A 13,854-nucleotide genomic window follows, 5' to 3' on the forward strand; every position below is an offset into this window, starting at 1 on the left:
AGGCTGCTGTACACCACGGTCGTCCGAAGAATGGCCTTGTACGGTGCACCAATATTGGCAGACGCCCTTAACGCATCGAACAGGGCCCTCCTCCGCAGGCCGCACCAGCAGCAGCAGCAGCAGCAGCAGCAAAAGAAGAAGAAGAAGAAGAAGGAGAAGAAGGAGAAGAAGAAGGAGAAGAAGAAGGAGAAGAAGAAGGAGAAGAAGGAGAAGAAGAAGAAGGAGAAGAAGAAGAAGAAGAAGAAGAAAAAGTAACAAATTTTAAATTAAAATTATTGTCAAAGTCATTGAAATCAAATCGTGTTAAAATGAACTAAGTGAGAAAAAATCTATAAAATGAGATTTACATATACAAAGATCTCCAACAACTTGACAACAAGATATTATTCATATTCATTAGAGAGAAAGATTAAAAAGGGATTATTTAAAAAAAACATATTGCATATGAATAAATTTTGATTTAAAAATTTATGATTTCTTTACATTTAAAGTTTTGATTATAAATAAACAACAATTTAATCTAGTTAATTTAAGTATGTAATTTTAAATTTACAATTTATTTGTTTTCATTTTACATACTCTTTGACAAAGCTCTTTGATGTCAACCGGAGTCAGTTCAAAAACTAATATTCTTATTGGACTTTGTGAAGTTACATAAATTATTTGAATTAACTTCAATTCTATATAATATGCCGTGTAGCTTAATTTATAACTCGTTGTAGTGTAAATATAAATATTATTTAACATAATTTTTTGAGAATAGTAACGCAATAGGACAAATATGTGATAAGTATTGACAATTTTAGATTACCGTTTGTTGTCATCTTCAGAACGTTGATTTACGAATGTTGATTTTTGTGATTAACTGCACCATTTCCATTATTTAAACAAAAAATGCAATAAATTTTCGGAACATGGGTATGTATTGGCACTACAAAAGATTGTCTCTAAACCTTTGTGTTTTGACTAAATGATTGAGTGATTTAACAGAGGAAACGAGGAATGAAACAGTGGATCTTTCGAGGCGTGGGCTAAAGAAAATAGAGAAAGCGCCTTTAGAAGACTCTAAAACAATTATATCATTGATTCTCGACCAGAATGAACTACAGCGGCTGGACAACATCGAAACTTATAACCGTATCGAAAACGTAAAAACTCTTATGACCTATTTTATAATATTTATTGATAGTAATAAAAACCTTAAGCTGTAAACAGTTCCTTAGTATAGATTTCTCACACGAAATCGTAGCTAAGGGTCTCCCTTAATAACCAATTAATGACTATGAGATAGTAAGAATCACATTTATAGAAAATGTACCATTTTGTAAGAAAATCTATATAAATCTTGTTTTACTCTTGAATTCTGTGTGTTTAAGATATTTTCTTTTTAGTTGTCAATATGCAATAACTTTCTGGTTCGGATGCACGGTGTATCCCGTCTTGTCAATCTGAGAGTCCTGGCGTTGAACAACAATGGAATACTGCAAATAGAGGGATTAAAAGATCTGATTTATTTGAAAGTATTAAAATTAGCTGGTAAGTAATATAAATATATTTATAGATTTCTTAACTAAGAATTATTTAATAATTTCTAATTATATAAAAGAAAATATGTGAAAAGAAAATTTGTTCATTATCATCATCATCATCATAATCAGCCTAAATTTGTCCACTGCTGGACGTAGGCCTCCCCCATCAATTGCCACAATGCCCGGTCCTGTGCCACCCACATCCAGTGTACCGGAAATTGTTATTATTAAGGAACTATCTTATCTTTCTTGATAAAATAATCAAGCATGTTGATATTAGTTTTTTTTTAGGCAACAACATCAAGTCTATTGAGCATTTAAACCACAATATGCATATAGAACATCTAGATCTGTCAAACAATCAAATCTCTTTTATAGCTGATATATCATATTTGAAGAGCTTAAAGGTGAGATTATATTCAAAACTATGATTCTTCCTCATAATAATTTAAAAAGTGACAATTTCAACAATGAAATGTTTTAAAAGCAGTTGGCATCAGCCAGTTGGGTCAGCAGAATTAATAATTTTACTATATTTAAGGAAGTATTATTTTGTATTACAGAAATTGTTATCTAAAAAGATTTCAGTTTAAATCTAGAACACAATTTTACTAATGAAATATGTTTAACTATTGACATTTTTTAACAAATTACAGCATTTGAACCTGGAAAGGAACCGTATAATGGATTTACGTCAGTGCGACCGCTATCTACCTCCCGCATTAGAACATTTAGGTCTTGCACACAATAACATTCAGGATTTGAACGAGATATGTCATTTGGTGCATTTATCTAAGCTAGACAGTTTCAGTATACAAGGCAATCCGTGTGTCTCATTAGCTGGCAAGGATAAACTGTATCCTTTTATTATTATAAAAAATAATTTTACATTTGATTGTGTTATCATTGAACATGTGAATTGTCAAAGTTTATACTAAAAACAACTATTTAAACAGCTTATTGATTAATTTGAACTTGGATAAGGGAAAGAAGAAGAGTGTCGGTGGCTCAGGAGTCAAGCACTTGACTTGCAATATACAAGTCCTGGTTTCAAATACCGCCTTGTACCAATGTGTTTTTTACATATGTACATTCATCCGACGTTCTTATGGTGAAGGATAACATCGTGATGCACATATCTGAGAAAAAATTTAAAGATATGTGTGAAGTCAACCCGCACTGGGCTGTGGTTGACTATGGCCTTGTCACCCATGACTTAGGGTAGGCACTGACCCCTTGGGTACATATAGTGAGCTGATGATGAAGGGAAAGAAGGGGAAGAACATATAGAGGATTCTCTATGAATTGAGTTTATCCTTTTGGATGTTGTTTGAAAGGATTAGACAATGACACTTGCTTTTAGAGGTTTCTCATACAAAGTTATAAGTTTGACTGCATTTTATATACAAATAGTTACATTAACTTTATGTATATAATATATATAGTATATCTATGTAAATAACTTTATGTGAACATTTCTTGACTTTATACCAGAGGATTTGACTATCGTCCGTTTGTACTCAATTGGATTATGAGTGTCAAATCTATAGATGGATTTATTGTCAGTGCGATAGAGAGGTAAGCGATACTCTACTAACATTTGCAAATAAATTATTATATATCTTTTAATTATTCTATTAAAATAAACAAAATTTCTATTTTTACCAACTAAATTTTAAAACATACTGTTATCTCTGTTTTGTGAAAGGTAATGAAAGGGATGACAATATGTTTTATAAAGAGAATTTGGTATCTGAAGCCAACGGTCAGTTTTCATTATTCATTAGATATATAAGCAGTACCTTTGATTTCACGTATTATATCTACACTAAGGATTGTCCTTAGAGATCTTTGTACAACTCTGAGAGCATCAGTTAACCTCTTATCTTATATCTTTCAGTTTGAAGGCAGAATGGCTGTATAGTCAGGGCAAAGGGCGGCATTTCCACGAAGGTCAGCATAGAGAACTATGCGAGTACCTTGCCGCCACTTGTCCCCTTACAGCTGATGCGCTAGAGACTGAAGAGCAAAGGAAATTAAGACTCATTCTCAGTAAGGTAAGGTTCATTTTAGTACAAATGTACATAAGTTTCACAACTTAAGGAAACTGAGACTTATTTACATGGTGATAAAGTTCAGTTTAGTTAAAAACATTTTTGTTTTGTTGTTATTTCAGGCACAACATCACCAACAACAGTTAAAAGATCACAACCACAGCCCAATGAAGTCTAAGATTCAATCTCCGAGGATGCAATGTAAGAAAATCTTGAAATTTTTAATAATTTTCAGTACAATTTACAAAACATTTTTGTGAATATTTATTAGGCTGACTATTACCATCCATTTAATGACTTCTTTCTAAAAACCCAGTGACTACAGACCATTGACCTCTATATATGGACTGGCTATTAGACATAATATATTGTGCCTATTTGGTTTTCGCTTTTTTGGCGTTGATGGAAGCGGCCTGTATAGGCGGTATGAAATCAAACTAGTATATATCAAATAATTTTAGGTGATTCTTTGCTCGTTTGCCCTCTGCTCCTATAAAAAAATTAGTTGGCCCCCGTGACACCAAGCTATGTTCTATATTTATGTCAAATTGCATCGAGTAGATACGTTCCAAAAACATCCATCTGTCCAAACATTCGCAGTTACAGTATTACAAAGATATTAAGATATAATTAACTGTCAAATAACATCAATAGGTGCGTTTAAATCGGAATATAGCGAAACTTTTTCCAAGCAATCGCCTATCCATTTATAGAGATCAGTGCTGCATACTAATCGTTTAAAAAATACTATTATCTCAGTTTTGTCAAAGATAATGACAGGGATGACGATATTTTGGTCTTAGAAACCAACGGTTAATACTTAACTTGCAGCTCGTGTGCCGAGTCGTCACATGGGGCGGTCCCCCGACCGGCTGAGCAGCAGCTACCACGCGCGTGCTGCCTCCCCCTCGCCCTCCCCCACACCCGCACACCACACGCACATACCTCACGCCATGAGTCACAGCTACGATAGTCCCGGACTTATGTTTGACAAGCGGGACAACAATAGGGACAAATCTGGTAAGTTTCTTCTTATTTAACACTAGTTCTCGACTGCAATTCCATCCGTGCGAATAAAAAAAAACAAAATTAGTAGCCTATGTTCTATATGTATGCCAAATTTCATCGAGATCCGTTCAGCTATTCTAAAGATACCTTTAAACAAACAACCATCCAAACATTCACATTTATAATATTAGTAAGATTTCATCGAGATCCAATAAGCGATTCTGGAGATACTTTCAAACATCCATCCATCCATTTAAACATTGGCATTTATAATATTAGTAAGATGTGTGTTAAATGTGTTTTAATAAAAAATATTTACATAAATAATATTTTTACAATTCAGATAAAAAAAACTGTTAATTTAAATTAATGTCTTTATTATTTTAAACAACTATTGTTATTATACTCAAAGTCAAGAGATCTTTCTCAGTGTAGATTTGGTATGAATAATCTACTTTAAGGCAAACCCTTAAATAACTCTGGTAGTAATTAGTTTTTTTTTATTTCAGCAGAATTACCAAAACCAGTGAACCAATCATTAGAAGCAGCATCAAAAATGGTTCCAGTACCAGAATCCCTCATGAGCCCCGACTACCAAGATCCTATTTACGATATCCAAAGAACAATACCAAAGCCGAATACAAACATTTCAACATCAAGTCAATCCAGTAATAGTAGCGTTCAAGATGATAGAAAACTGAAAAGTCTAAAATCATCACCGAAATTACCAAAAAGTGCAAATTCATCACCGAAATTGAAATCTAAAATGGAACGTAAAGGAAGTTTGACTAAATGTGATATAAAAAATGATGAGAAAAAATTAAACGGTATAACAAATAAAGTAGACCAAATAGATCATGATAAATTGGAGATGATACGTTTAGCATCGAACCAAAGAAGACAGAAGAAGATGAGCGTAGAAGCAATGGCAGCGGTCACCATACAGAAGATGTGGAGGGGATACAGAAGTAGGAATCTAAATAAGGATACATTGAGGATCCTGCATGCGATACAAGCTGCCAGAGCGAGACAGCATATACAGTAAGTAAATAAAATTATTAAAAACATTTATCTATATATATAAAAGAAAGTTGTGTTAGTTACACTATTTATAACTCAAGAACGGCTTTACCGATATGGTTGAAAATTGGTGAGGAGGTAGCTTAGAGCCAGGAGACAGACATAGGATACTATTTTTCGAATTTATGCCTTGAAGAACTGCTTTTTATTTAACTTACTAATATTATAAATGTTAATGTTTAGATGGATGTGATGTGGATGGATGGATGGGTGTTTGAAGATATCACTAGAACGACTGAACGGATCTCGATTAAATTTGGCATATGTATAGAACATAGTCTGAAAGAACACATAGACTACACTAAGTTTTTTGATATATCCACTCGGACGGAGTCGCGGGCGATAGCTAATTAACAAATAATTCTTAACTGAAACATTTGTACAAATGAAAAAAAAAATTTAAAAAAAAAATTGTTTTGTTTTTCTCTGTCTTCGACTCTGTTAAATAAACAAACAAATAATAGTAGCCTATATATTTGTCGGAATATTTTATGTATAGAAAATTTTGTATGTGAAAGTTTATGGATAGATGGATGTTTGTAAGAAGGTATCTTCAGAACACCTCAATAAATCTCGATGAAATTTGGTATTTATATAGAACATGTTCTGGAATACATAGACTACTGAAATCTTTTTAAATCCTCGCGTGGAGACGCGGGCGACAGCTAGTGAATAATTTAACTTGTATACATTTACAGACGACTGACATGTGACATGGAAGCGACAAAAGCAGCTTTAGAAAGTGAAAGAAAGATACAACAATTGCAGATGCAAGCTATCAATGCGTTATGGAAGAAAGTTTCTACCTTACAAAATGCTGGTAATTTCATAAACATATCTACTAAGAATCAATTTTTTTTATATCATAAGGTGGCAAACGAGCGAGCGGCCATCTGAAATCGCTGATATAGCGAAGTGACGGTTGTCCATAGACATACGCAATTGCATATGCGTTGCCTACCTTTAATCCACGGAGGAGAGGATGCACAGAAAGAAAATATCTTCCCTTTCCATGCATCCTCTCATCCGGAAAGTCCACTTTCACTTCACATCTTTTCCTTATAAGAAAAAGATGGGAAGGGAAAGAGGACTAAATTAGGCCTCCGGGACGCACACTCATCAGACTGTACTTGGAATAGCTTCCACTTGACGCCTGTCTTCTGTGTGGTCGTGGTATTTCACCGGACGAGCTGGGCCGATTCGTGCGAACATGTTAAAGTGGGCTCTACCACTGTTAATCATTTAAAAGTTCTTGAAGTAATTCCTTAGTTTGGATTTCTCATACGAAATGCATTGACCCGCTTAAAGGGACCCTAAGTGATGATTTCTCATATTAATTCTACACTAAGGCACACCAATTATAAGTTTTTGAGTTCGGAAATAATTAAGAGCTTCTTATAGTAAACAAGGGTGGGAGCAACCCTTTCCTTGCCCATAGAAAGGGAAATATAAATATAGATATAGAAACTACTACAAAATAACTCAAAAACTACTTTTTAGTTTTTTTTTAATTAGACCACTGCTCACAAGTGTTTCCTTTTAAAAAAAAAATACTGCATGACGCATATCTCTGAGAATCTATATAATATTTTAGCAGATTTTTTTTGTAAATTTACTAATATTTCTTTAACCATTCCAACTAAACTCTAGGCTTGTGCTAGGATATGGTTTACGACAATAGTCGAATGGCGGGATTCGAACCCACGACCTCGTGGTCGGAAATCCGTATCCTTAACCATTAGGCTGTTGACGCTTAAATAATTATCTATGGTATTAATTACCCTGTAATTATCTATGGTTTAAAGCTAATTAGAAATAATAATTTGTCTATGTTCCAGATGTTCAGAAAAACAAGTTGTTTGATACAGATGACAACTCTGAAGTGTTGCGACAGTTGACGGATACATGTTGCAGCTTGCAGGCGCAGGTATCTTATTATACTACTCTAATCGTGGGTTTCTGAGACCAAAATATCTTATATATAAAATTGTTGTCACAATGTTAGTTACCATACTCCTCAGAAAAGGTTTAACCGATTTTTATGAAATTTTATATGCATATTCAGTAGCTCTGAGAATCTGCTACTATATATTTTTTAATTCAGTGCGGACAGAGTCACGGGCGACTGCTAGTATTCTATATAAAACTTATCGTGGTCTCTATCTTTCATCTTTTTAAAAACAGAGAAATTATTATAAATAACGATATTTGTCTCAGAAAGCCACAGTAAGTGATTTTTATAGTGAAATGTAAAATGTTAATATGATCCATATTCTATCTAGAATAATCATATCACTGTTAGTGTACTGTCAAAACACTTAAACAAAAGTATATTCTCATCCCTCTCGTTCCTTTTGATAAAGAAAGAGGCAGAGAGAGTGAGATAAAGTTGTTTAACTAGTTAATTGTGTTTTTATGATGTGACAATATGTTCCAGGTGGTGGAGCTGCAGAGCAGCATGCAGCAGGTGCTGCGCGCGGTGTCGCAGCGCACACGCGGCGCGCCCGTCGCCACGCAGACTGACATCGTCGCTGTTGACACGCCGCAGGTCATATCTTTATATATATAATTCTTCTGTGAGTGTGTATGTCACTGAAGTTCTCTCAAACGACTGGACCGATTTTGATGAAATTTTTTGTGTGTGTTCAAGGGGATCTGGGAATGGTTTAGATTCACAATTTTGTCCGCTGGACAATGTTTTTTTAATTAATTTTTAATTTATTAGTAGTTGTTGACTTTGGAATGTTTTACATATGATCCGACAGACGGCGCTACCATCGCAGTGTCAAATTTTAAATAGTATTCGAATTTTAATTTTATTTTTTTATTTTAATAGACAGGACTGTCGGGTCCGCTAGTATATATGTATATGTATATATATATATATATATTATATCTATATATCTTTTTATAATATATTCTATTATATTACATAAACTCATATGAATACAATAAATGAAAAATGAAAATGAAAAATGAAAAATAATTTATTAAAATCCAAGAACATAATTTCACATTAAAAAGTTAAGCTAAGAAATTTAATGGATACAAAAAATGTGGGTATTACAAGTATTTACCAGTATCCTCGCACTAGGCGCAGCCTGTGTCGCGAGGATCCTGCTCTTAAGATTTATCAGAGGTTCGTTAGACGGCAACAAATTAAATAAAATACAAATAATCAAGTGCCATTTGTTTTAGAAAAGAAGCTAAATCAAAGTTACACATGCCAAACATTAGTGATAAACTTAACATATTATTTTAAGAATGTCTTCTGTGTCCTTGTACGTTAGTTTCAGCAACCACGACTTTAATTTTATTTTGGCTTTGTTAACCGAGTCTCGCTTAATGTCGCATTTTTCTAAGACTATATTGTAAATGTAGGGACCTAGGAAATGCTCAAAACGTTGAGCAAATGAGGAATTAACCTTCGGTATGGGCACTTTAAATTTTCGCTTTGCATGAAGATTTTGGCCATTGGTACTATTTACAATAGCGTTATGCTGTAAAATAGATGTCCTTAATATGAAAATTTTCCGTACACTGAGAACCCCAGCCTCCGAGTACAAAGCAAATGTCGAAGATCTTTTTCTACGGTTGAGCAACACTTTTAACACCGCTCTTTGTGCTCTCTCTAGTTCGAGCATAGCAGTCATAGCAGATCCTCCCCACGAAGTAATGCAGTAAGCGATTATGGATTCGCAAAGTGCAGTGTAGACTAATAGTGTAGTTTTAGGGTCGGCAGCGTCACGGATACGGTACATGATATGAGTCAGTCTACGAACTTTGGCAGCTAAACCAGATATGTGCATATTGTAAGACATTTTGTCATCAATGATAACACCAAGATATCTAATGTTGTGCACTTGCTCTATTACGGGACAGTTACATAAGCTGGGATTAGAACACTCCGCATGAATTTTTAACTTTATTTGGTATTTCGGTTCGGAAGATTTGGTTTTGTAGAAATATAAAGCTTTTGTTTTATTTGTGTTAAGGGTTAAAAGGTTGTTATTTAACCATTCAACTGTTCTCTTAAGACCTATTTCTGCTCTTTGGGAAGTTTCAGACCAAGACTCGCCATCAAAAATGAGAGCAGTGTCGTCGGCGTAACAGATTACATTAGTAAAATTATTATCAATGACGCTAAGGAGATCATTGATATAAATTATGAAGAGAGTGGGTCCGAGGACACTGCCTTGTGGGACGCCGTAGGTTATTGGCAGCTTTTTACTACTGAACTCATCAATTTTAATTATTTGAGATCTATCAGTGAGGTAACTCTGAAACCATTCTAAAGCCAGACCTCAGAATAATCAAAATTAAAATATTGTGCTAAAGTATCATGATGATTATTTGGTTGTTTGTATTGAGTAGACTCCGAAACTAGAGAAGCAATTTGGAAAATTATTTCACTGTTGGAAAACTACACTTTATCCTGATGAAATATAGATTATATTTAGTTTTAGATTTTTCTCTAACACCTCGCGGGCGAAGTTGCGAAAAACTGCTAGTTTTGAACAATATTTTCTGGTGTTTTCAGGAGGAGCGGTGCACGTGGCTGCGGCGACCTCAGTCACTAGCACTGCCCTCTGCCGTGCCCGCGACAACATTAACCGACATCGAATGGTAAATATCCTAGGAAATAAAAAAAATATTCTTCTGCTCCCTTAATACTTGTATTAAAACATATTGTTGTCTCTGTTTTGTCAAAGAGAATGAAAGAGATAGCAATATCTCTATAAATGGATAAGATAGGGTAGGTCGTTGCTGGAACATTCTGTTTCTATTATTAGTTTTAATCCTTGCCGGTAATAACCGTAAGTAACGGTACTTACCGCAATCCTCAGCGCGAAAATGGCGGAAATCAAATAGGCACAAAATGGCACGGTTTATAGCCTATCCGTGTATAGAGGTCAGTTCAGGAGATTAATCTCCAATTAATAATGTCTATGATAGATTAATTTAAGTGTTATTTAATTTGTAACTTTCCAGCAACAAAACGAACGATGTTGTCGCCATAGATATAGAGCGTACGGAGTCCATCATAGAGGATAGAGGTGACGTGACCATAGACAATCAAGAACGAAGTCTTCTCGTTGATTGATGAAGTAACGCTTATTACCTGCACTATTGGGGTTATATTTGCAAAGCTGAGCTTACACGGATTCATTCCAAAGTTGATGTTATATTTTGCAATTTTATATAAGCTTAATGTACCTATTAAAGATTATATGTGAATTATTTATATAATGAAAAATATATAACGATGAAGAGTTACATTGAATATGTTTGATTTTGAATGTTGCTATGAAAATATACCAAAATTTATGTTTAAAAATATCACATAAGTAATTGTTTCTTTCAAAAAATAATTTTTAATAGGTACAAGGTTTTTTTTGTGCTTTTTTTTAATTTAATTGGTAAGTGACCTTTTAGAACGTTTTCGCTTTGGCTGTGTCGAAAAGACATTTTATTTAGGATATGATTTAAAAAAGAAACAATGAATAAGCAAAAGAAATATTAAAAAAAAGTACATTACTAATTGTTAAGTTATTTTTTTTTCTTTTATTTTTTTTTTAATTTTTGTGACATTTTGTACAATCTGTTGAGGTTAAGGGTATTTCTTGTCTATGGTTGAAATTAATCCTCATTTTTTTATGTTTTCGCAAAATATTTTCTCATTTCCAAATATGACAACTCATTTAATATTAGCTATAAGATTTAATTTAATTATTTTTTTGTACTAGAATAGTAATTTTCACAATAGACCAAAAGTCACAATATTAGTTACATATGTAGTTAATTGTTTTTATATACTTAACAAGTAGTAAATAGTAAATAGATATGTAGTAACACCGCTCTCACTTAATTTATAAGAGTTATATTTTTTTACAGATGGTAACACCAAACAATAACTTTATATTTTTATTTTTTTTATTAGTTTACATTTTTTTTAGAAAACAGAAGTACAGGAACAATTAATAGAAAATAAACAATTATAAGTATAAATATTTAATTTTCTACAAATCTAGTAAAAAATAACGTCTTTAAAATTAAATCGCCCAATGATTTTTTCTCAGTAATTTTCTAAATTAATAAAAAAACGTAATTAACTCTATGGTCAATCAATACGAAGAAAACTTTAACTTGCCTTGTGGTTGTTGAAATTGAAACGAATTTTTATTAGTAAAATTTATTACATTGTTCATAAATTTACCCTTTTCATACTGCCATTATATACTTAAAAATATATAAAAACAGTCGAAATAACCATATACATATGTCTTATATAAAAACTTTTCAATCGTTTCGGAAAGTTTTTTTTTTAACTTGAGTTTTTAAGTTTTCATTGCAAGAATAAAGCTACGATAAATTACTGTTTCAAATATAATATCCGGCTTGAAGGACCATTTTGGGGATTAACATTTCTTTAAAAATAAAATGTGGCTGTATACTGTTATTTAATTTAATAATAAAAGCCCATCATTAGTGATTAGGACTTCATAGACAAAATGTATGATTAACTACACCCAGTTCCGTTTAATGGACCCTAAGGGCTACCCTTTGTATGAGAAATTATTAAATTATAATATGATTTTGGTTAATGACACATTGATATGTTCACTGAATCTCTCGCTACGCTTTTTTAGTTTATAATTCTATTGGTTTGTATTTTTTTTTATTCGAGAATATTTATCATTTGATTTCAAATATTACTAAAATAATAAGATATAAACACTTTTCAAACACAATAAGAGTGTTTATCCTTAATGGGGTAGAAGACGAGCAAGCGGAAATTAAATTCGTTAAAATAGCAAAGAGACTTCTATCCATAGACATTAGGTCTCTGTTTATCCTCTTTGGTTTAGTCGTGATGAAATTGACAGCAGCCTCCGTCGATTAAAGGTAGGCAACGCATATGCAATTGTGTATGTCTTTGGGCAGCAGTCACTTCGCTATTTCAGCGATTTCAGGTGGCCTCTCGCTCGTTTGCCACCTTTTGATATAAAAAAAGAGTTTTGATATTTGACATCTTATGGCTATATTTCTCTGAATGTCTTATAATATTTCCTAGTCATTTTTAACAACGTCATAATTTGTTTTTAGTGCAATTGGTTTGTCTGCCTGTACCGACTGCGAAGCTAAGGGTATTGTGATTTAGAAGTAGATTTAATTTTTAAATTTGTGCCTTTTTTATCTGTATTCTTGTGATTTGTGTTGATTATGTATGACATTCCTTTAGCCCTATAATTGTTTTGCAAGTATCTTGTATGTGAAATAAAGAGGCGTCCATAAATTACCTGAAGTGTTGAAGGGGGGGGGAAGTTAGGTCCAGGCAAATCTCATCTCATCTTACGTTGGAGAGGGGACTCGGCAAAATAACGCATTTTTTTTTCTGATTGAAAAAAAATACTATTCTGGTCCATTACATAAGAAACTCACATTTTGAAAAATTTCACGTGAGATTGGGGGTTGAATAAAATCTCACGACATCTCACCTTCAGAAAATTAAAAAAAACACCTCACGTAATTTATGGACGCCCCGTAAGTATATAATAACTTAAAATAAGATTTTTTATACATATATTTTTGGTGAATTAAAGATTTTTTCTATTTGTTTTTACTGAAGTTGAGTTTTACGAGAAATGTTTGCAAATGTACATTCAAAAAGAAAAATATTATGAGACAAAAAATGTTTTGTGTTTACTCAGTACCGATTAAAAGAGAATATGTCGAAATATCTGTACTAAAATGTTTGCTATCTCTGTCTTTTTAGACTCAATGAGAGAGATGGCAATACTATTTTTAGTTGTGATTTTCGGTAGTGGAAATCCTCAGTGATATTGAAAAAATGTTTTCAACATCTGTCACAAAGCTTTGTATTTTCAGCAAGCGATTTGGAATTAGCTTAATTATTAAATTGGCTGCTTTTTAATAAAAAAAATGTGCAGCTATTGTTTTTTTTTAATGTTTTAAAATTGACAAATAAAATTATGTTATAAGTATTGTATATTGACTAAAGTGTTTAACCAGGCAGACTGAAGCGACGATTCCGCGATAATGAACCTTAAAGTTATTGGAAAAGTGTTCAAATTACATTAACAATACGAATTATCTTTCAAAAGTATAAAATATTAAATTGTAGGACATTTTTTTTAATTATTATGACGTAACCGTTAGTT

The 13,854-nt window shown here is 32.8% G+C and overlaps 1 protein-coding gene across 2 annotated transcripts; it reads left to right on the forward strand.

The window, feature by feature from the left end:
- The first annotated feature begins 750 nt into the window (after positions 1-750).
- Positions 751-11,033, forward strand: Cep97 (centrosomal protein 97kDa). Of its 2 annotated transcripts, none has more exons than XM_013316322.1 (15): positions 751-918; positions 991-1,148; positions 1,392-1,536; positions 1,821-1,936; positions 2,186-2,385; positions 3,024-3,107; positions 3,430-3,586; positions 3,706-3,784; positions 4,415-4,603; positions 5,104-5,632; positions 6,370-6,491; positions 7,510-7,598; positions 8,109-8,219; positions 10,212-10,297; positions 10,664-11,033. In XM_013316322.1, the coding sequence occupies exons 1-15, from the start codon at positions 915-917 to the stop codon at positions 10,773-10,775; spliced, it is 2,181 nt and encodes a 726-aa protein (XP_013171776.1). In that variant the 5' UTR covers positions 751-914; the 3' UTR covers positions 10,776-11,033. The 2 variants fall into 2 exon arrangements, with proteins under 2 accessions (XP_013171776.1, XP_013171775.1); XM_013316321.1 differs by having other exon boundaries at positions 752-918; positions 5,101-5,632.
- The last annotated feature ends 2,821 nt before the right edge of the window (positions 11,034-13,854 follow it).

The sequence above is a fragment of the Papilio xuthus genome, unplaced genomic scaffold, assembly GCF_000836235.2.
Source record: "Papilio xuthus unplaced genomic scaffold, Pxut_1.1 DF826949.1, whole genome shotgun sequence".
NCBI classification, from domain to species: Eukaryota; Metazoa; Arthropoda; class Insecta; order Lepidoptera; family Papilionidae; genus Papilio; species Papilio xuthus.

Coding starts and splice junctions, on each gene's coding strand:
- Cep97 (XM_013316321.1), top strand. Junction 3,785..4,414: donor TCAATCTCCGAGGATGCAAT/GTAAGAAAATCT, acceptor CTTAACTTGCAG/CTCGTGTGCCGAGTCGTCAC. Junction 10,298..10,663: donor ACATTAACCGACATCGAATG/GTAAATATCCTA, acceptor GTAACTTTCCAG/CAACAAAACGAACGATGTTG.